Source organism: Notamacropus eugenii, chromosome 6 (genome assembly GCF_028372415.1).
Source record: "Notamacropus eugenii isolate mMacEug1 chromosome 6, mMacEug1.pri_v2, whole genome shotgun sequence".
Taxonomy (NCBI): Eukaryota; Metazoa; Chordata; class Mammalia; order Diprotodontia; family Macropodidae; genus Notamacropus; species Notamacropus eugenii.
Genome location: NC_092877.1, coordinates 348,892,733 through 348,917,078, shown reverse-complemented (window position 1 = coordinate 348,917,078; position 24,346 = coordinate 348,892,733). Strand labels below are relative to the sequence as shown.

The window sequence follows — 24,346 nt, the reverse complement described above, 5'->3', positions numbered from 1 at the left end:
TAAGTTCATGTAAATACTAGCTATTAAGAGAGGCAGCGGGTGGAGGTAGCTGGGTAACTTAGTGGATAGTCCTGAGGACCTGAATTCAAAACCTGTGTCAGACACAAGCCATGTGACCTTAGGTAAATCACTTAATCCATCTCAGTCTTGGTTTCCTCTGCTGTAAAGTGGAGTCAGTTATAGCACCAACTTTATAGAATTGGTGTGAGGATCATGGATGTCTGTAATGTGCTTTGCAAGACTTGAAAATACTATATATAAATGTATCAGTAGCAGGAATGGTTATAATTAGAGAGTGGAGAGATAGGGAAGAACTATCTAATTTATGTGTTGGAATGAAATAAACATCCATTTTGTTCATTATTTGAACAGGTAAAAAAATGGCCTATCAAAAGGTGAATGCTGATCAGAGAGCACCGGGACATTCTCAGTACTTAGACAATGATGACCTTCAGGCCACTGCCCTTGACCTGGAATGGGATATGGAACAGGAGTTGGAGGAGCCTGGTTTTGACCGTTTTCAGCTTGATGGTGCTGAGAACCAGAACTTGGGGAATTCAGAAACAGGAGACCTGGATCTTGACTCCATTCAGCCAGCCACATCCCCCAAAGGGAGGTTCCAGAGACTTCAGGAGGACTCAGATTTTGTGAGCCGCTACCCAAGGATGACACCAAAGAACAACCACTGTAATATTTTCTGCTTCTTCAAAATATTTTGCACTCTGACCCTCTTATTTATTTTGGGGATTGTGATTGGATATTATGCACATACAAAATGCCCTTCGCAGGATCCTTCTCCAGGAATGTCAGATTCTCAGCTGTACCAGGAGATCCTCAAGGAGATAAAAGCAGAGGACATCCAGAAGATCTTCAGGTGAGTTTCCTAGAAATCTTACTCTATGCCTCATGGTATGGAGGAAGATGATAGTAACATGGACAATGGTGGTGGTCTTTCTAGAGTTTCCTCACAAGGCCTATGTCCTTGGACATAGGAGATGGAAACATTCACACTATTTTAAAATGAATTGTTTGATAGAATTGAGCTACTGTTGGCTTTGTGAAATGGCCATGACTGGGTCTTATTGTAGTCTTTCCATAGGTTGACTATACTCAAGATATTTCCTTACCCCACAGAATTTCATAAGAATTCTCTACTCAGATGTGAGTTTTGAAAATGTACTCCACCTTCATCCCCTGACAAGTTGATAACATACTGTATGTGTCATAGTACTTAACTGTTCAAAGGATACTTTTATTTGAAGTGTCTAATGAATGTTTATTAGATTGATAAAAAATCAGAGCTTTCTGTGCCATGTTAAAGTCTAGGGCTTGCCATAATTCTTATTTCCTCTTGGGCAGGATCATAAGGAACCAGTTTTCTCCTGAAAACCCCATGTGCTTTATACCCTATCTAGTACTGGCTCCTTTTCTTACACTTCCCACACAGAAGGCCAAGAGAAAGAGTTTGTCTTTCTCCTTGCTCCCTACTTCCATTCTCAGGGCTATCCATTGCCATCATCCCATCACAACCATCTGTTCTCCAAAGTTCACTCCATCATACTCCAAATTTTTGTTCTTGTAAACTCTAGGTCACTTAAGATCTCTGCTTGCCTCACAGGTTTTTTTCCTCCCATCTCACCCACATAACCTAATCCATGAAAAAGTGCCTTGACTTCCCAGTTTTCAACATCACCAATTCCCATGACCTCTCTCCAGTATCTGTCTCAACCAAATACATGAGTAAACATAACTATGTTCCACAATCAATCTCTTGCTCCAGATTACTCCAAACCCATAATTCTGTTTTCTGGAAAATTCATTTCAGTGGAATGATCTTAATGTGAAGCCAATGCCCAAATTTGTATAAGTGTAAGCAGGTCAGGGTAACATTTTGCTTTGTTTTCAAGTCATTAAATTACATTTATTCTTTGGGATTTACCTCAATCTACCTGGTCCTACCTTTGGTATCATTTAGAAGATTCATTCTTTTTTTATGGTCCAAGGGGGGTGGTAAGTCATTTCCTCTGAGAGACTGGAAGTTGTCAGAGCACTGGCTTGGGCACAATATAGAAAGAAAAATATCATTTCCTTCCTTTAGGAGTTTCCTGTGTAAATTCCTCATTTTACCCTAGAAAGGTATTTTAAAGCATGTTAGTAAATGAGCTTAAATTTTATTTTTGAATGCAGTAACAGACTTACCTTTTGATAGCCCAGACTGTTGAGAAGAAAAGGATGAATTGTCCCATGTACTAATTATGGCTCATACCACTCGCTGCACAAACCAAAACAGGATGCCTCCTGCTTAGCACCCCACCTCTGTATTTTAGGTGGCAGCAGGCATGGATTCCCATTTGTCAATTGTTTGGATGAGGAAATAATCAGAAACAGAGGGGCGGTGGGGCAGCTTCTGGGCATGTAGCTATTGTCCAGTGTTTATTCTTTGTATGATCAGGGAAGGCTCCCATACCTGTTGTTAGTCTTGGTTTTGGATAATTAAACATGACTTAGGTTGCGTTGTATAAATGTACTTTGTAAACCAGTAGAACTCATCGTATCTTTTCATCTGATGATTTATCCTTTAAAAAAGGAGTGGGATGTGTTCTCTTCTCTCTTCAATGATAACTAATGAAAGAGACCATGACCAGAAAACAAGGTACAGCTCTCTTGTCCTAATCACTGCTGATTCACATGGGACTCTATTGCAGAAATCATTTCTTCCCCCTTTAAAGGGCTATGATTTGAACAAAGTACAATGCTGTGTTCAGGAAAGAATCTGAGTGTTTTTCTAAAATGAAATGTAATTTGCAGACCGTCATCCCTCTCTTATCTGCAAACTAGCTTATAGTGTGCTCAGTGGTGATGATAGAGGGCTGTATTCTGGAGCCTTCATAAGGACTCGCCTTACCTATCATGTGGCTCTAGCTAAAGACTATCTCTGGGGGACTTCAGATCCTTCAGATGTACCTTAATTGGTGATCAAGTGTACTCAAACCTGAGAAAATAATCAAAGGGAAAAGAGAAATGGACCTTAGAGCATGAGCAATGAAGAACCCTCTTTTATCAAGCCCCAGCTGAAATCTGATTTTGCAGCAGAGATCAAAAACTAAAAAGTTTGACTGTGGGTTAATGGCAAGCCATTCTTATGCCCTCTCCCCAAATAGGCCTTGGTTTTTAGATAGAAGTGAGCATAGATTTCGAGCTGGAATGGACCTTAGAGGACACCTCCTCAAATGCACTCATTTTACGGATGAGGAAACTGAGGATCATAAATGACTTGTCCTAGATCAGTAAGTCAGTCAGCTAAGTTCCAGACACTGTACTAAACACCAAGGATAGAAAAAATAAAAAAAATTAAAAAGGGAAAATTCAGTTCCTGCTCTCAAGTCTCTCACAGTCTAATGAAACTGCCTAAAGTACACAGAGGATCATGATAATAGAATAATCTTATGATCATAGATTCAAAATTGTATGAGGACTTAAAAGTGGCTGAGCGAACTGCCTTCATTTTATTGATGAGAAAACTGAGGCTCAAGAAGTTTATTTTCCAAGTTCATGTAGATAGTAAATGACTGAAGCAAGATCTAAAGTTTGAACTGAGGTCTGTGGGCTCCAACTTGAGAGTTCTTTCTACCACATCCAGAAGAAATGAAATCAGCAGTCTTTGATTTGGTTGTGGTTATTTCAAATAAGATTTTATATATATATATATATGTATACATATATATATATACACATATATATATGCATGTATATATGTTATATATTATATTACACATATATTATCTACAATGTAATTGTATTTTTATATATGTAAAACACATTTTGTGAAACTTAAAACCTTATTTATGTTAGCTATTATTATTTTTATTATTATTTTTGGGTGGTAGTTTGGACTTTTGATTTCATCAGCATAAATCTTGGGGAATTGCCAGAGCTAACTGGCAGCTGGGTTGATTGATTTGCCCAGGATAACAAGGCAGGATTGGAACCCAGGTTTTCCTGCCCAAAGCTAGTACTGTTTCAACCAAGGTATTTGTAAGTATTGAAGCATAAAGATATACATATATATGTACATGTGTATATACACATAATTATAAGTATATACACATATACACATCAATGTATATGTACACATGTACAGTCATTGTTGAGCTCTTTAGTTAAAGCAGCTGTTCAGCTCACTTTTTCTAAATGTAGTGCATACTGACATTTATTCCCCTTACCTTCTGGATTCCACCCAAGAATGATGGCAGACACCATTAAGCATCTTCATACATTTAGAAAAAAACTGCCACCCACTAACGAAGAGTGTCACCCCTAACAAGATAAATCTGCTGATCAAGGTTTTCAATATCACATAGGCTATCCCTTAAACTTACCACCAAAAGTGTTTTTCCTCCTCTATAAAAAGGTGAACTGACCACCTACATCTGTGCTCAGTGCTAAAGGAGATTCAAAGAGAACTCTCGCTCCTCCTCTTGCTCCCCCCAAACCCCAAAGAGATAAAATTTGGAAGGAGATAAAATTTGAAAGACCTAGAACACTGTCATTTCACAGTATGCATGGGGGAGAGAGAGGCAGTATTGTGTATAGGAAGTTGACCTCAAAGCCAGAAAGACCTGTAACAAGTATTAACTGGGTAATCCACGACAAAGCATGGAAGTTCTCAGTGATTTAGATAACCTTGTAAGACTGTGAATTAGGGAGAAGGTGTCACTATGCTTCCATTACAAATGGAGCCACAAGTCCCTGTCCTGAACACGGACACAGAAGAATCAGAAGTGAGACCTAATAAAAGAGGAGAGTCACATCTGGTGCACATCTGTCTCAGGAGACTCTATGGAAGGGATCTGAACTCTTTGAACTCAGCCTCAAAGATCTTGGTCTACATATGCATATAGTTGAATCTCTTCATTTAAACTTTATAGTTTACTGCTCCCTTTAAGGACACCAAAGTGTACCACGTTCTGGTTTCTTACTTGAAATATGTGGAAAGTGACAGGGTCAGAGGACCTGGGTTCTATTCCTTCCTCAGTCTCCTGGGACCTCAATTTCCTCAAATGTTTACTGAAGCACTTTTAGGTCCCTTCTGACTTTAAACTTCTGAGCCCTAGAAAGGTGGAGCTGGAAGGTTCATAGTATCATAGTAGAGTTTGAAGGGGCCTTAGATACCACTATGTCCTTGGCATAGATTTATAAAAACACAGAGAGAGATTAAATGACTTGCCTAGGGTAACACAGACAGCATCTGAGGAGGGATTTAATCCAGATCTTCCTGATTCATAGTTCAGTATTCTATCCACTACACAATATTGCCTGATTGTTTAACAGAAAGATGGTTGATGTCCCTCTCTTTAAGAAGCAGAAATGCTGAAGCACAAAGAGTTTTAAAGAATGTGCCCAAGATCCCATAACTAGTCAGTGGCAGGATTTTTATGCCGATCTGGCAGAGGAGCCCACTGCCAAATCCCCACTGTAGGCTTTTGTAGCATATTGCCTTTGCCCAATCTCGAGTATCCATTTACGCCCTAGATTAAGTCCTGCACAAAATTCTGATTTTTCTCTCCAGGTGAGGCCAAAGCAAGTACTGGGTTACTTTTTGCTAATCTCTGCCCATATATAGTCAAAGGCATATGCAGGGAATAACTATTACCCTCCCTCTACTCTCTTTCTAAACCAGGTCTTTAAAATGGGCAGCCAACATGCCATGGAAATTTTGAAAATTACTTGCCAGTGCTCATTGATCATGTAAATTTCCTGTCAAGTCTGAAATCAGGCTGTGAAGATGATCTGCCTCTGGGATGACATATGTCCTCCAATTAGGATTTTGTTTTTCAGAGTGCTGGGATAATTGCACATTTTCCATATATTTTATAAATACAGCTATGCAGACTTTTTCATTCTTCTTCAGGCTACAGTGTTTTTATGTTTCTTCCCTTTCTTTATGCTCTTCTTCCTCTCCTTTCATCCTTCTTTCCTTGTCTTTATTCCTTTCTGCAGGCCTATTTTCCCCTTACATTCTTTTCTTTCTTTTCAACTTCTCCTACAAACCAGACATTTCCCCTCCCTTCTTCTTCCTTCCTCTTCCATTTAATCTCTGTATCTCTCTTCCTGTTTTCCTCCATCTTTTGCTGATTTTCCTCTTCTTACCTTATAAGGGTGTTTGTTCCTCAAGGTCTTATCTTTTCTTCACTAGACCTAGAATCAGTCCAACCTAATTTCAGATCTGGACCCAATCACTTAGTAATTGTGCGATGCTGGGCAAGTCATCATGCTTGTCCTCATGTCAATACATTGTTTCTCTTCCTTTCCCTTCTTCTGAATCATCCTCTCCACTCCTATCTGAACCTTAGCCACCCAACATCTCAAGTCCCAACTAAATTTCTCCCTTTTTTAAGAAATGGCCGGTTTCTATGTTTTTCATATTGGATTGACAGAGGGCCACATTAGTATACCTCAGCATGGAGTCACCAATGACCACCCCTTGACTCTTCCTCTCCCAATTCCTGGATGATATCTCTCTGAACTGAGGATACCTATGCATCTAGAAGGAACAAGTTTAATAGGATTTTTCCTAACAGAAAAAGAAATAACTTTTTAGTTGTGGAATGTCAGACATTGTGAACTGGGGAACAGTTTTCAAGGGCAAGTGGATTTTCCTGAAGCCCTTAAATTCCTATCACACAGGGCGGCCATATTCCCCAAAGACCCTGCTTCCTTCTTGACCTTATTCTTTAAACATATACTCATTACTTTTTTATCTGCTACTTTCAATCACATTTTGTGTCTCTTGTTTTGAAGATGGGGAATGTCATATTCTTATTTTATATCCAGTACCTGATGTCATATTAGGAACAGAGCAAATGTTCAATAAATATTCAGATGATTAATGAAATCTATCCTTAATTTTCTCAATATATTCTAAATGAAGCCCTACTCATTTCTTGAAAAGAGCAATATAGGAACAATAAAAATAGTCATTACTGACAATAATAGACATCATAATTGCTCTGTCCATGGTACTCTCAGGTTCAAAAAGCACATTGCTTCATTTACTTATCCCAACTCTATGAGGTTATGAATAATTTTACTGAAGCTCAGAGGAGTCAAAAGACTTTCCCAGGACAAAGCCATTAGGAAATTTCTGGGATGGGATCTGAACCAAAAACTTCTTGACTCTAAATCAGGTGTTCTACCTCCTTAAGGATTTGAGTCTCTCCATCCTTTTGTGTGACTAATGAGTTGCTTTTTCCCCTTTATCTGAAATGAAGTGAAATAACCATAGCATTGTGATTATTTTAGTCTATTGTATGAAAATACACATTGAAAAGTTATTAGCTTCTGCTTTTACCAAACTCTTGACATATTAAGTTTTCATTCCATTAAAGTCCATATTGGCTTGTTTCTGGTCCTTGGTCCTTATATTTATTTTTATACCTCTTCATTCTTTATAGATTGCTTTCTTCCTGTATAATTAGGTTGCCTTGCCTCTTTTCCATTAAGTAAGAGTAAGATAATATATAAATTGAGTTAGCTAATTAGAGTAGTGATGCCTGAGACATATAGACTTCCTGAGTATGGAGACCCTTTTAGGTTTGGCTAGAAATAAGAATTTCCCTCCTTAAATTGACATTTTTATTTTCCTACAGAATGACCTGGTAACTGAAAGTGACTTATACCCAGTGGGTTTTTTTGTTTGTTTGTTTGTTTTTACTAAGCAACCATGGCTTTACGAGTGGTTTATACGACAAATTCTAAGAATATTTGCTGCTAATGTGGGATTTTTTCCCCTTTCACCTTAGCTGATAAGCTTTCCTAACACATAACTCCTTTAGGATTTCATTCTCCTCTTAGACTGATGATAATGACTTTGGTATGCTAAAATTATTATTTAGATCCTTTAGGGAAGAGTTGGTGATGAGAAAGAAAGCAATCACATTTGGTTTCCTTCCTGATGTCTATCTTTTCTGTAACTTGGTAGAACAGCATAAACCTGAAGAAAGCTGAAAAACCTGAAGAAAGGTTTTCAGATTGTCATAATAACTAACTGGTCCAGGAATAGAATGTCTGACTTCCTTCATACTTCAGCTCAAATATCATTTTCTGCAGGAGACTTTTCCCCAAATTTCCAGCCACTTCAGTTTTCCCATTTAAGGTCACCTTCATTTGCTCTATAATCAGGAAGACGAGTTCAAATCTAACCTCAGACACTTACCAGCTGTGCCACCTTGGGCAAGTCACTTCACCACCATCTGCTTCAGTTTTTTTTCTCTAAAATGGGGATAATAACAGCACCTAACTCTCATGGTAGTTGTGAGGATGAAATACAGATAACATTTGTTAAGTGCTTTACAATCATATATCTATATATGTATGTATATATCTATATATGTATGTATATATATACATATATATATAATATAAATACTAACTTTTAGTATATATTTTGCCACCACTGTAAAAATGTAAACTCTTTGACAGCAAGGTATAATTTTGCCTCTCTTTATATCCCAGGTACTCAGTACAGTGCCTGACACAGAGAAAGCTCTTAAAACTTGTTGATTGATTGGCAGAAAGTTCCTTGTATATTCATTTCTATTCATAATAATGAATATTTAGCTAGTTGGATTAACACCATTAGCTCCTTGATTGGTGTTTGAACAAGTGTTTAAATTCTTCCTTGAGGTAACACCCCCTTCTATCACACCCCACCAATCCTACTCTAAATCCTCCAGTTCTTTATCTGTACCATTCCTTATTCTTACTTCCACGTGCCTTGTTCAGGCCCTTATTGCCTCTCACTTGAATGATTACAATAATCCCCAAACTAGTCTATCTACTGAACCTGAATGGGTCCTGTCTTCAGCCTATCCTACACACAGCTGCCATGTTAATAGCTTCCCTATTCATAGGTCGGTTCATATTACAACACCCCTCCTACACCTTTCCTTACCCCATGCTTACTGTCAGTACTTAATGCAGGTTAGTGAAATTGCAAAACAACCATCACAATGACAAAAATAGTTTAATTGATTAAATCATCATTTACCTCTAGAATAATGTTGGGTTTTCAGTGCCCTTACTTATCTGGCTCCAGCATGTTGAGCATGTTGTCCCCAAATCCTTAGTGCGGTTTTAATCTTTAATATCATATAGATAGATAAATAGAAAGATGTAGACAGATATACTATTAGTGCAGTTTTAGGCTTTAGCAGTGTATTTAGATATAGATAGGGCATCTCAGAAATATTAGTGCAGTTTTTAGGTTTAAAATCATCATACACACATTTTATGTGTGTGTGTGTGTGTGTGTGTGTGTGTGTGTGTAGACAGCGTATCCCAAAAGTCTTAGTGTGATTTTAAGCCTATACTAAGACTTTTGAGACACTTGTATGTTATTGCTATCTACAAATATAATATTCTTTATGTTCAAGTTGTTCTGTTCCTCACCACTGCTGAAACCTCTGTTGAAATTTTGCCCATCTTCCAAAATCCAACTAATGTGACATCTCATAGACCACAGTTCAACATGTCTTCTCCTCCTTTGGACTCTCATAGGAGTATTTCTTTATATTTCTGAAAGCGTGTGCCTGTTTGTTCTATATTTATTTGCATGAAGTCTGTATCTCCTCCTAGTATCTAAGTTCCTAGTGGGTGGAGACTATGTCTTGTTCATATCTCAATAAAGGGAGAGGGTCGATCATGGATTCCTGTGCCAGTTAAATGAGTGTATCTCTCTTCCTATAGAATGAATGAAGGACAGTAATTAATCTCTTACCATGTGCCAAGTATGGCACTCAGTGCTGGGGCTTCAAATACAAAAGTAAGAGAGTCTAAGCCCTTAATGAATTTGTTATTTCAATGAGAGAAATAACATATTGAGCAGAGTGATGGTCAGGGTAGGTAGTTATGGTCTGCAAACTCACAAAGATGATTAGCAGAATTCTAGAGTGACATGTTAATAGTAGTGGTGACTTGACAACAGTCATCAGAGAAAGAAGTAAAAGTTAGGGGAGGGCTGAAAAGAGCTGGGGTTAAGAAGAGGTTCAAAGCAGGGCAAAATGTGGAAGCTTTGCTCCTTAGAAGGATCTATGCCAAGAGGCATAGCTCTGTTGGTTATATTTGAACAATGGGACACCATTAAGAAAAACATCAGGGCAGAAAGCAGTCCAGGTGAAGAGAAGGTCAGAGCCCATCAGACACAACATATCCTTTAGTATTTGTACTTGAATCTTAGCCATTCCATTCTTCATAACCCAGTGAAATTGCTTTCTACTTTTGAAAGCAGCAGGCGTCTCTATTTTTGATGTCTGGTTTAAAGGACTTCAACCATGAGGTCAGCAAAATGACTCGGAGAATCTTCAGTTTGGTAGGCAGTGGAATACCTCTTCTCTCTCACACTTTCCTTTGGAGCCTCCTAAACACTGAGCTAACTCTGTCAATGAATGTATCAACGTCATTTTCAAAGTGTACATCCCTGGAAAATACACTATTGAGGTAAGTAAACTCATCCATGGCATTCAAAACTTCTCCATTTGCCGTAACCGATGGTTCCATATATGGATGGTGTGGTGGTACCTGATGGAGCACCTGTGGGTTTTTTTTGTTGTTGTTATTTTTGTTGTTGTTAATTGTTAGGCTAAAATTAACAAAAGCAGCCGAGAATAGATCCACACTTTATTGTGTCTCAGCTTCAGAGGCAGCATTGAGTGCACAATCATCTGCCAATGGAAAATCATGGACCAACACTCCCTCCACTTTGGTGTTGGCTTCCACAGAGCCATTGTGCTGACCTCATTGTTGTATACCTGTGAAACCTGGCACCATTCCAGAAAACTGAATCACGCCCATTTGAATTGTCTTAGGAAGATTCTGAAGATCACTTGTCACAATATGATACCAGACATTGAAGTTCTTTTTCAAACTAACCTGCCAAGTATTTAAACTCTGTCTCAGAGAGTGCAGCTCTGATGGGCTTGCCATGTTGTTCCAACGCAAAACATACGCTTGCCAAAAAGACTATTTTATGAAGAACTCATACAGTGCAAGCGTTCACATGGTGGGCAGAAGAAGCCATCCAAGGACACTCTCAAGGTCTCTCTTAACTCTGTAATTGATTGGGTGGCATGGTAAACACTAGCACAGGACCGCTCAGCATGGTGTGCCCACATCGGAGAAGGTACCGTGCTCCATGAGCAAAACAGAATTGAAATAGCTCAAAAGAAATGTGAGATGAGCAAATTTAGAGAATTCACCCCAGATGTTCACATGGACCATTTTTGCCCGACCTATGGTAGAACATTCATTCTAACCTCCTCTTGGTATGATGAGCCACCGTCAGACACACTGTAACTTGACTCTAGCATAGTGATGTCATTTTGGTCCTTTTCCAGAACAAAGGAGAACAACCAAACAAACAAACAAACAAGAGGATTAACTTTTGAATGTTTTTCCAGTGACTGGGGTTTCTCCACCCTGGCTTACAGATGAATTTTGCCTAGGAATCTAGAATGATAAACTTATCTCACTAAAAGAACCATGTCTCTATGTTCATCAATCAAAGAGATTCCATCCCTCTCTAGTTTTTTCTCCCTCTTCCCTTCTGTCTTCCTTCAGAAATGGAAGGAGTGAGAGATGGGAACTTCTTCTCCTTTACCCCATGGGCAATTAATGGTGCTTTGGGTAGGGTAGAATAATGGCCATCCTCTGCTTAATGTGCATAACTTCAAGTAGTTGTAGTGGAAATGGTAATTTGTTATTATAATTATGGAAATCAAAATATGAGCATATTCAAAGATTTCATTGAGTAAACTCTGTGTGAGGACATTTGAGTCAAAAATAAAATAACCTTTTGGAATCAGCCCCTGAGATCCAACTTGGAACTGAACCCAGAGTTTGTGTGATCAGGGCCATGGGTTAAGTTTATTACAGATATTAGAATGATGGCTTCCCAAGAATAGCTGCCTAATGAATGTTTTTGGATGACTGAATGTATAGTTGCCTCTTACAAATATGATTTTTGTGCTTATATTAAAACTAAAGTCTTCTTTCCCCAATACCTTTGCATATGAAACTCCAAGGTGAGTTAGGCTATTAAACAAATTAAGCCAAAAAGGGACTGATGAGGCTTCAGATTTTATCTCTCTGATACTTTAAATACAAAGCCAGGTTTTTACATAATAAAAGGATATTTCTTTCAATGCCTATACTCTGCTTTCCAGGAAGGTTTTTTTTTTTTTTTAACTTCAGATAAAGCAAGGTCCCCTGGGTTGTTGGACAGCTTAGCCTTAAAATCATTCAAATTTAAGTCTTATCACATTTTTCTCATACCTCTCTTATGATTCATTTCAATGCATTTTTTAATCCCTTCAACTCCTCCTCATTGAAAAAGAGGAACAGGATCAAGCAAATGTCAAATGAGGGAAAAACAAAAGTTTGGTTTTTTTTTTCTTGAGGAACAGTTTTTCAGATTCCTTTGGTTTCATTTGACTGCACTCTAGAGACTGGAAAAATTGCTAATTATCACCTAGAACTGAGAAAAAGAGAAGTCAAACTTCTCAAGGGTTGGAGTGTTTAATTATATGTAATCACAGAGCTGGTCTGTAACCTCTCTGAACCTCAGTTTTTTTATCTGTAAAATGGATGTAATAATGTGTACCACTTTTCTCAGAGGGTTGTTGTCAGGGAAATACTTGGTAAAGCTCAAAGTATTATATAACAACAGCAATAGTAAATGAGTATAGTAACCCTTACACCCTGCGCTTCAGAGAATTATTGGGGAGAAGTACTATGTGAACCTCAAAGGATCATAAAATAGAAGTAATAATAAGGTGCATAGCGCTTTAAGGTTTGCAAACTGCTTTATAAATAGTGTCTAATCCTAACAAGAACTCTTGAGGCAGCTGTTATTATTATCCCCATTTTACATATGAGGAAATTGTAGGTTAAGTGATTTGCCCAGGCTCACAAAACTCGTAAATGTCTGAGGCTGGATTTGAACACACATCTTCCTGACTCCAGGTCCATCACTCTGTCCATTCTCTGCTCTCTTCTCTCCTTTCTCTTTTCCCTTCCTCTATCCCAACTTCTTTTTTTTTTTTTTAACTTTTCTACCCAATTAGGTACCAAATTGTAAGGAAGAAAGAGAAATAAGAAAGAAGAAAGAGAAATAAGAAAGAAGAAAGAGAAACAAGGGTGGAAAGAAGGAAGGAAGGGAGAAATAAAGAAAGGAAAGGAGAGGAAGAAAGGAGGGAAGAGAACATGAAGGAAGAAAGAGAAATATGGAAGGAAAGAAGGAAGTATGGAAGAAAAAGGAAGAAAAAAGAGAAAATGAATAGAAGGAAGGAAATGAAGGAAGGAAGTTTTCTTTTAAAGTTTATCAAGCCCCATTCTACATTTGACCCTGTGATTCCATAGCTAGACACATATCCCAATCACTTCAAAAATAGAAAGTCTCTATATATGCTAACATATTTAGGGTGGCCGTTTATGTACCATTAAAGAACTGGAAACACATTAAGTGCCCATTGGTTAGGGACTTGCTAAGCCAGTTTTGTTAACATGGATACAGTGAAATGGCATTGTGTCCTAAGCAAGGATGAACAGGAAGGATATTGAGAAGCATGAAGCAACACTAAGAAAGAAATATATGCAAAGACTAAAGCAATTCAAATGGAAAGAGAATTACCAAAAGTTGCAGTGGAATATTGTGTTGTTATGATGATCAAACATCATGGCAAAGAAGAGAGATGGAAATGTATCCTCTTAAATTTGTGATAAAAGTAAGATTTTTTTAAGAGATAAAAAATAGATCCCCAAGAATAGTTAGGATAGAAGGAACTCTCAATTAATTTCTATTTCTAACCATCATTTAGAAGTGTCCTAAAGGAGTCAGGAGCTTCAGAAAGTGTCAAGGAGTGGAGTGAGCTCTTTCATAAGGGAGAGAGTTCCACTTCACTGGAGATATTCAAGCAAAGGCTGGATGACCTAGTGTGTGGAACATAGGGGACTCTTATTTCAAGTATTGGTTACTTCTTGATGCCAAGTGAGGTCCCCTTCAGCTCTGAGATTCTTGGTTATTGTGATAACTTTTAGAGTAGAAACACTAGCCAAGCCATCCAGGCATCTCTTCTAGCAAATAACATATTCCAAATTTTGCAAGATGTCATTCAGTTCTGGGGGGAAATAAGCTGGCACTGAGGACCCTTTCTTCTTCATTATAACTTCAAAAATTATATTGAGTTTTCTATGTCTGATTTGGGAAATCAGTTTCTGTCTCCAATAACTGATTGTGTATTATCGCTGCATCTTTTATAAGTGAAGCACATTTCTATGGCTTAAAAATTGCTTTCTTGTGCAACGTGATAGAGTAATGAATTACGTCCAAATGAGCCTTATATTCACCATGTCATAATGTGGAACTAGTCCCCAGTGGAAATTTTTATTATCTAATACAGTCCCAGCTAATGTCTTCCTCTTATGGTTTGCATCTCAGAAGGCTTTGGTGACTCCCTGGAAAAGGCAGAGAAGACTATGACTTGAAATCAAATTACCTTTTTATAAACTCCCTAAATCATAGAAAGCACCTTAATATGCTTCCTCCCCCCATATATGCAAATCAAATGTTGATGGAACAAAGGAAGCCATTTCAGTTCTATTGAGTATCTTCTAGGGGGAGAGAGAATGAAAACCTTTTTTTTTTTAATAACAGAAATGGATATCCAGGTGGTTCTTACCTTCAATAAAAATACAATGAATGTGGGTGTTTTCACTGTTTTCTTCATTCTTCTTTGTTCTCCTAACTCCATTCTGTAGGGAATGACTTGTAAAGTCAGTCTGTACCATTATTTTAGTCGAGAATATTTTATATATTCCAGAAGATCTCATTTGTTAGCCTGAAATCAATCAATATATACATACACATTAACATATATAGTATGTATATATGGGTATATATATGTATATATGTATGTATGTGTGTATAGAGACAGACAGACAGACAGACAGAGAGTGTGTGTGTGTGTGTGTGTGTGTGTGTATGTGACTGACTGCATGAAACCTCCTATGATGCTACCTCATTATAAATGTTTTTGGTGTTTCTTAGAGACAGGATGTCCCCTCCAAGCTGGATTTGGAGCCTGAGACACAAGGGTTCTAAAACCAGCTCTTCTACTAATTACCTGGGTGACCATGGGTAAGTTAAATTGCCTGAGCCTCAGTTTCCTCATCTATAAAATGAAGGGGTTAGATTAGAATACCCCAGAAGTCCTTTCAACTAAATCCTGTAACCTCTAAGATCTCTTCTAACTCAAAGTCTAGCCTTCTTTGATCGTAATGTTGGAAAGAAGGTTAAAAATGATTTTGTCCAACTCTGTCTACCTAATTTAATGGCTCCACTTTACTTTGGTTAACCAGAACCAAATCCTTGCACCCTGTCAATTGGAAGGAAACCTTATATTTCATAAAATTGCTCATTCCATTATCTGAGCTATGAGTAAGCTCTTCCTTAATGTCTACCTTTTGTTCCTATCTACTAGTCTGTCTCTGGAATCCCACTGAATAAACTCAGTTCTTCTTTCTCTGCTTTCAGGTATTAGAAGGATTGATAGGTATTGATTCAGATATTGACAGAATTAACCTGTCACGCTACCTGTTGCCCACCTTCCCAACCACCACTAAATATTTCTTTTCTTTAAGATAAACAGCTCTAGATCCTCAACCATATGTCTTTATTATGTATCCCCAGCTCTTTGCATAGTGGTTCATACATAATAAGCCCTTGATAAATGTTTATTAACTGAATGACTGTTTTAATCTTGTTTCTGTATCTCTGTGGTTCAGCACGTTGCCTTGTACCCAGTTGGACCTTGAATTATATTGAATTTAAGTGAATCAAGCCTGTATATCGAAACCAGTGGTTCTCAAAGTATAAAACTCTGGGAACTGTAAGCATCCCCAAAACCTTTTCAGGGGATACATGAGATTAAAATTATTTTCATAATAATTCCAAAATATTAATTTCTAATAGGGTGACTATGGATAGATATAAGCCATGTAAACAAAAGCTTTCAGGAGGTTCTAATTTATTTCCAAGTATTATTATTACTCATATATATTTACAAGTATAAGTGAGTCCTGAGGGAAACACTGATCTGAGATTTTGCCCCAGAAAATTCATATTTCTTAATTATGCTCTCTTTTTATCCTCACTCAAACGCTGTTTGTCTTCCTGGCTTTGTGGATTTCTATACATGGAGGCATTTTTTCCACCCCTAAAAGGAGATCTGTTTGGGAAAAAAAAAAAAGAATCTAGGTGTACATTTTAAAAACAGAATTGAAGATACATTCAAGTTTTAAATGAGCCAGATTTTTTAGGGGGAAAAGTGCTGAGTATATTACATGATCCTATTTTCTCCACTATAATAATAGCTAACATGTATATAGTCTTATTATGTTCTAGGTTCTGTGCTAAGTACCTTAAACTTATTATTTCACTTGATTCTCACAATACCCCTGGGGGACAGGCATTATTATTATTCTTTTACAGATGAGGACACCAAGGCAGTTAAATGACTTGACCAGGGTAACACAGCTATTGAATGGCTAAGGCAAAATTTGAACTCAGGTCTTCCAGATTTTGTCTAGCATTCTATCTACTGTGTCACCTCATATGTCTCCTAATGTTTTACTTTTGTAAAAGCAAAGGTTTTGTTTGAGATTGTGCATAATCTAAGAGAGCCTCATCTCTAAGACTCATTAAGATCTGTGAGACCAAGTTCACCTTTGTTTCTTTTTTGGGGGGAAGTGTTGTTACTTTATTGATTGTACACATATAAGACAGTACTACTAACGCAGATTAAATTTAAATGTGTGTGGACGCACATTCCCCCCCCCCCAAGAGCCATATTCCTATATTATTTTTTTAAAATTTATTTCATCTTTATTTTATTTTTCATTTAATTGGTTCTATTTTATTTTTATCTTTTAAAAGTTTTAATTGAATAAAAAATCATTTCCATAATTTAGCACAGTGAAAAAGATAATTGCACATGAAATTGCAAATCTACTATGTACAATTTGCTATTCCTTTCAAATATACAACAAAATTATTATGTAAATTTCTTTTTTTCCTTTTTTCTTCCGTCCCCCATCCTAGAGATGACTATCATTAGACACAAATGGGCATAACAACCTTACCTTCACATCTCAATATCACCTTGTTACTTGTAGCTTTTATATTTTTATATGGGACATAGGTCTTTATCCTCTTCTCATTTGTTGATATTAGTCTTTTACTGATGAATTTTCTATGATATAATATTTTAGACATGATCTGGATTTTATGTTTTAACTAGGAATTTGTCTCCTTTCCCATTTTTAGTTTAAAGCCCTTTGAATTATACAGTCAAGTACCCAAATACCTGACTTTCATTCCTTTTCTAGTCTTAGACAACAATTCATCATTATCATTCCACCATTTTAAACAATATTCCAGAAAACTCAATTCCCCTTTTCAATACTGTTCAGCCAGCATGTAGACCCTCCTTCCTATCCCAGAGGCCCAACCCTCGAATCAATGAAAACACCTCTGTGCTCATGAGTCTTTCCGTTTTCTGATCTAGACTCCAGTCATTAGACATCCTTTCTTGATTTCTTTTGGCAATATATTTTACACCTACATGAATGACTAAAAGGGAAAAGCTACTGACAGATTTGATAAATTTGAATGTATTTTATATTTCAAAATGGGATTAAGCTATTTCATCTGAGCAAAGGTCACAAAGGGAATGTAGTCATTTGGACCCAACAGGCAGTCAAGTGAAGTCACATCAAACTTCACTGACTACTTAATCTTTTAGCCTCTCTATGTCCTTTTCTTTTAACTGTAAAATCTTTCATAATTTCCCCACCAATCCTGTTGAGTCTGTATGTAAATGCCCTCTCTACCTAGGTTTGTAGTAACTCTAGACTTGGTATGTATGTTGTTAATTTCTGTTATTGGTATGTTATTGGACAGGGATGGAGACCAGACCTGTGATTTCATTGGCATAGGGAATTCCCAGGAGGAAATTTCCTCTACAAATATAGGTTGGTCCATTTGCTTCAATTTACAATTTTAGAGATTGGTTTGTAGCCCTGAAAAGCTAAGTGATTTACCCAGGGCACACCTCTAATATGTATCAGAGACAAGACATGCACTGTGTCTTCCTGGTTTGGAAGCCCACTCTCAATCCAATATGCCATGCCACTTTTGTTTTAGTAGAGGATTTATATTTCTGTGTGGATTCATATCTAGTTTATTTAACAACATTTATTTCAATCATATAATGAAACATACATATATACAAAAAGAATATATTGTTACTCAATAGCTAAGTCCCAATTAGTGAAAATAATGAATCTCATAAAGTGGTAGATGCATTCAAATTCACACAATTTGAAGTTATAATGATGTAAAATATGATAATTGGTTCCAGCCAAATAAAAATATTTAGTACAAATTTAAATAATGCAACCACTTCAGGAGACTCATTATTCTAACTAAATGAGACTTGGTTATACAAAGAGCAAAACAAGATAATTGAGGCAAGGTCAGTAGTGGTTTTGTAGCATCGTCTCTTCATGGGGGAAGAAGACTGCCCAGAAACAACTTTTGGAATCTACCCTTGTTCTAACCAGAAGTTAAATTTACCATATTTAATAGAACTTCTCAGTGTCAATTTACTGTCACCAGAATATTTTTTCATAGTATCATGTACTTGGGAATATAAAGGGATCAAAAATAATATCTAGTCTAAACCTTTCATTTTATAGGTGGGGAAACTGAGGCCCAGAGAAACAAAGAAATGTATACAAGCTCATCTAGAAAGTAAACGTTAGAAACATCCAGTAGTAAATATTGAATTCACGTCTTCTGATTCTCGGGCCAGTGTCTTTTCCATCACACTGTCTCTCTATGCCAATGGTTTGCAATTAACTCATACCAGAGTCCATGAAACAAATGGAGAAACAAAAACCAAACCAAAAATATACTCTGTGTAGAGTTTGAAATATGTTTTAAGGCTTCCTGAGAGAAATTCATGAATGTTTTGATGATGGTCTAGCTTGTAGCCAAATTCTCAAGGTCTTTTCACTGAAACAATGTGTCCTTCTGAAGAGTAGGAATTGTTTCATTGTTCAGATATGTATCTCTAGCATGTAGAACTGTACTTGGCACATCACTGGGATTTAATACATTTTAGTGGACCAATTGATAAGTGGGGTATAGAAGAAATTATTTTTGTGATATGATTGGATTGGATGGCTTCTAGGATTCTGAAAATGAAATTCTCTAATTCTATGTTCCTTTTAAAATTACTTTTTTCAGTGAACAAAAATCTGTTTTCTCCCCGTCACCTTGATCATTATGATGATGTCTCCTCCAGCTATGAAGAGGTGGGATTTAATCCCAAGCTTCCAAAGAAGTCACCAAATATCATGTATCCCATCCCTTCCTTTCCTCCCATTCTCCACCTGGAACCCTAGCTATCTAGAAGCATGGCACCTTTTCATGTGTTTTAAACTGCTGAAGACAAAGAGTGACTTTGTTTCAAGTGGTGTTTTTCCTCCTTTAGTGATATCACTACGGAGGATTATATCAGCACTCCCACTTTATTTTCATAAATTTCACATTATCCACTCTTTAAGTACAGAACTGGTATGGTATGAGCAATAACACTAAAAAACTCTTCTCGATTATAGCTCAGCCCTATCCTCGAAGAACCATTCTAAGGATGATGAGTTAATTCCGTATTTTTGCTTCCCTGCTTCTTGTTTATTCAGCTGCAACCTTTTAAAAGAGTTACAATTCACCAATTATACACTATTATGCTATGACACCCAGTGGTGTGCGCTGACTTTTTAAAGCTGCAGACGGTATTTATTGCATGAGGTGAGCTGCTTCCCAAGAAGGCTGAAAACAAGGCTATTTGCCTCCTCTATGTTGGGCAAGGTCTGAAGACCTTTAAATTGAAATCATTCTACTTCATTTATTTTTCAGTAGTCCAACCCGTAGTTAGGTTGTGGGGGGCACTGTGGCAGGAACTGGAGCAGAAGGCATTGGGATGGTTATGAAGATGTGACTTAGAATTTAATCTGCATCCTGTCTTTAGCAATAGGAACCATAGGTGACATATAGTTAGTAAGGGGAAATTTGAATTCTCTTATGATTGCCTTATGAGAGTCATCCCATTATATTAAATAAGTGGAAATGCCAATGAAATGAATGCCTGCTGACAAAAAGTACCAGCATCAGAACCATTGGGAAGGATGGATAGTGTAACGGAAAGAACATTGGCCTAGGAACATTGGACAGAACTATAGTCAGAGGAATAATTAGGGTGAGGGGACTGAGGCTTTGTTCCAGGATCCCAAAAGATAGGATTTTTAATCATTTATCTAAAAAGCACTGAAATATGCATCTTTTTAGGAAGAAAAACTCTTTAGAAGAGGGAAATTCCAAATGATAGCCTCCTCTCTAGGGGTGACAGCCCAGGCAGACCCTTCTCTGGATCCAATAGCAGCAGTAATGTTCTTAGCAGCATTCTGCTTGTTTGTCCCTAAGGTTTTGCCCAGTCTTCCGTCTTTAGAATGGACTTGAGAATATGTTTTGCCTCACTTGCCCTAGATGCAAAAATTTCTAGTTCTGGTTCTGCTTGCAATCTTGGCATACAATCAACTAGCTTTGTGACTTTGGGCAAATCACTTGATTTCGATAGACTTCTGTTTCCCTCTCTGTAAAATGGGAGTGATAATGCTGACTCTCCCTACCAAATGGGGTTGTTGTGAGGTTAAAAGACATGAAAGGCAAATGTCATTTGTAAATTGGAAAGCATAAACAGAAGGAAAAGTGCTATTGGTATCATAAAAATATCAAAAGTTGGAAGGCCTCCAGCAAGTTGGCTGTAGCCCATTCTACAGACTCATTTAAGGACATGAATGAGAGTCACACAAGGATGGGCACAACAGGGATGTCTACAACATTGTAAGTAATGACCAAATGGATAAGATCATTGATCCTTGGGGATTTTTTAGTATAAATATTTCAGAAGATGTTTGCTTCTTTATCCAATAGCAGAGATGGTTGAGACTCTGAAACTAGCCTGTTATGGTGGGAAAAAAATGCTATACTTGCTGTTAGATGAGATCTGGGTTAAAATTCCACCAAAGACACTTGCCAGCTTTGTTACCTTGGATGAATCACTTAACATTTCTTAGCCTCTATTTCTCTAAAATTTGAATAATTTATAAACAAACAAAAATTAATATTGTTATTAATCATTCAACTCTTCGTGGTCCCCTTTTGGACTTTTATTGACAAATGTACTGGAGTGATTTTCCATTTCCTTCTCCAGTTCATTTTATAGATGAGGAAACCGAGGCAAACAGAATCAAGTGAATTGCTCAGAGTTACAAAACTAGGAAGTGTCTGAGGCCAGATTTAAACTCAGGTCTTTCTTCCTTCCAGGGCTGGCACTCTATCCAGTATACCATCTAGCTGCTCTGCACACTGGGTTTTAGTGAGGCTCAAATAACATAAAGTGTTCAAAAATGGCTTATGATCCTCAAAATGCTATATAAATCAGTAAATTAACAATCATTTGTTAAGTATTTAAAAGAGGTTAAACCTTACAGATGCCTAGGCAGCAAAGTGGATCGAGTTCTGGTCCTGGTGTCAGGAAAACCTGAGTTCAAATACAGTTTCAGACGCTTACTAGCTGTGTGACCTTGAGTGAGTCATAACCCTGCTTGTCTACTTCTTCAGCTGTAAAATGGGGATAATAATGGTGCCTGCATCCCAGGCCTAATGTGAGGGAAAAAGGAGATAATATTTGTTAAGTGCTGAGCATAGTGACTAGCACGTAGTAGCTAAGAAATACTTGTTTCCTTTCTCCTTAAATATTACATATATTAAATAATAAATAAATAGTATTTAATAAATGTTTCCCTCCTTCCTTCTTTCCTTCATGCATCCCTTCATTCTTTTCTTCCTGCCTTCTTTCCTTCCTTCCTTTCTTCTTCCATTCTTTTTCTAGGGATAATAAAGAAAGGCAAAAACATAGCTATTCTGATTCTTATTTCATTTTTCTTATTGTGTTCAATGAAATTCAGCTAGAAGTGTTAGAAGGCTAAGTCACTACCTACTTACTTTTTTATGTTTAATGCTCTGTGAACTACTGTGCAGGTGGATAAAATAATTTATTTTTGTAATTGAATGTAAGTGTTGGGATAGGAAGTTATCGTCTGCATTTTCCCTGAAAGTATGTGCAGGACAATCTTAATAGGAGGTAGAACCAGAGGAATGATATATAAGTATTATGCCAGGTCTGATGTGGTTTTCATTTTTTTCTCTATATGGCATCTATATTTTGAAAGGATTTTTAGTTCCATATAGTTTGGATGATGATCATCATCATCCTCACCACCATCATCATCTGAAGTAATAGTGATGAAAAATCTATCACTTGATAGCCAGTCTTGTTAGAGATGGACTTAACATTGACACCCTATTAATTCAGGTTTAATTTTGGGACAAAATGAGGCATTTGTAAATAATTGAACAGTTTATGAAAGGTAGTTTGTTTCACTCTAATCTTGCAAGAATGTGCCACATGGAATACAGGGCACTTGGCTTCTGTTCTTCATATGGAAATGGCTTGTCAATAAGGCAAGATATGGTGACTCATTTGGTGACTCATCAATGAAGTTAGAGGGGCCCCTGATTCCATGTGGATGGAGGAGAGCAAGGGTCAGTTTTACCTCAAGTCCCTCTTCTGACGCTGTGTGTTCTTGGCCAAGTCCTATCCCCTCACTAGGCTCGGGTTCCTGATCTATAAAATAAAGATGTAGCACTACATGACATCCAAGATCTCTTCTAGCTCTATGACAAGAGTTCTTAACTTTATTTCAGCATCTAGTGAAGCCCTTGGACTCCTCAGAATAGTGTTCATGACCCCAAAAGGTGGAAATGAACAATTGGATGAGACTGTAAAAAATGATTAAACAAAAATAACCCCTCTTATGAGGAAACAATAAGTTGTGGTCCTACTAAAGCCTCTCCGAATTTATTTCTGTAGATATTCGAACTACAACACTCAAAGATTTTCACACTCATTGAAAAATTGCCAGAACTTGCATTCCATTGGCATAGCCACTGAGAATCCAAGGTTACCACCATGCCATAAGAAAGCAATGGAGTCAAGTTCCAGTGAGAGAGAAGATAGTGGAGGGAACACTGGCTTTAGATTTAAGAAGAGGTGGACTTAAATCTCTGACTCTATGACCATAGACAATAATTGTTTTTCTCTCTTTGGGGGCTTGTTCCTTTATAGCAAGATATTATTGGAAAACAAAGCAGAAATAACAACAATAAAAATTGGTTTTGGAATCAGAGGACTTGGGTCCACTACTGTCTGTGTACCTTGACCAAGGCTGCTTTTCTCTTCTATAGAATGAATGGGTTAGACTAGATGACGTCTCAGGTCCCTCCCAGATAGAAATCTATGATCTATTACATGGTGTCTTCTAGATCAAAAAGTGTGTGATTGTGTATAAGAACACACTCATTCAGCCCTTAATTTAAAAAAAAAAAAAACATGAAGCAAGCTTTTCAGTGACAAAACCAGAGTTTTACCATTGTATTGCATTTTTAAAAAGTAAGCTTCATTCAGCCTTAGAGAGGAGTTTAATTCATCTCAGGGACACATGATTTACAAGAGTAATCCTCAAACTCTCCTACCCATGGCTATCTTTCTCTTGGTTTCCATCTACCTCCTGTGGATATATCCAGATGTTTCCTTCAGACACCAATCTTTATGGAAGCATATTAGTGATTAGATAGTAAAAAGGGGAAACATAACTCACAAAATTGCTGTTTGAGTCCTAAGCTTGAATTTGTTTCAGCTTGGTTTTAAACAAAATTCATGGCTACATGAACAGAAAACTCTGAACCATAAGGCACATCCAGTCCTTGAACAATTTATGGTATTTATGAAAGTTAAGCGTTGGTTGATTGTTTCGGATATTTCCCATTAAGATCAATGAATAGCTAATATTTACATGCCTCTTTAAGATTTGCAAAGTGCTTTACAATATCTCATTTGAAGCTGTTTTATAGATGTGGAAACTGGGGGAGACAGAGGTTAAATGACTTGTCCAGGATTACTCGGCTAATAATTATCAGGTCTTCCTGATTCTAGGCCCAGTGTGGACAAGTTGCTAAGAACAAGTCTAAAAGAGACTTTCAGTGATGAGAGTGAGGTCTCCATGCCCTGCAGTGTGGATGTGGTCTTGGGACAGATTCATTGTG

General features: G+C 37.3%; 1 protein-coding gene across 4 annotated transcripts in view; it reads left to right on the top strand.

Moving 5' to 3' along the window:
• NAALADL2 (N-acetylated alpha-linked acidic dipeptidase like 2) overlaps positions 1-24,346 on the top strand; it is a 998,881-nt gene that overhangs the window by 257,303 nt on the left and 717,232 nt on the right. For all 4 annotated transcript variants that reach the window (XM_072620248.1, XM_072620247.1, XM_072620249.1 and 1 more), the window contains one exon: positions 373-874. In XM_072620248.1, the coding sequence (XP_072476349.1) occupies positions 373-874 (502 nt within the window). The remainder of the gene's footprint in view (positions 1-372; positions 875-24,346) is intronic.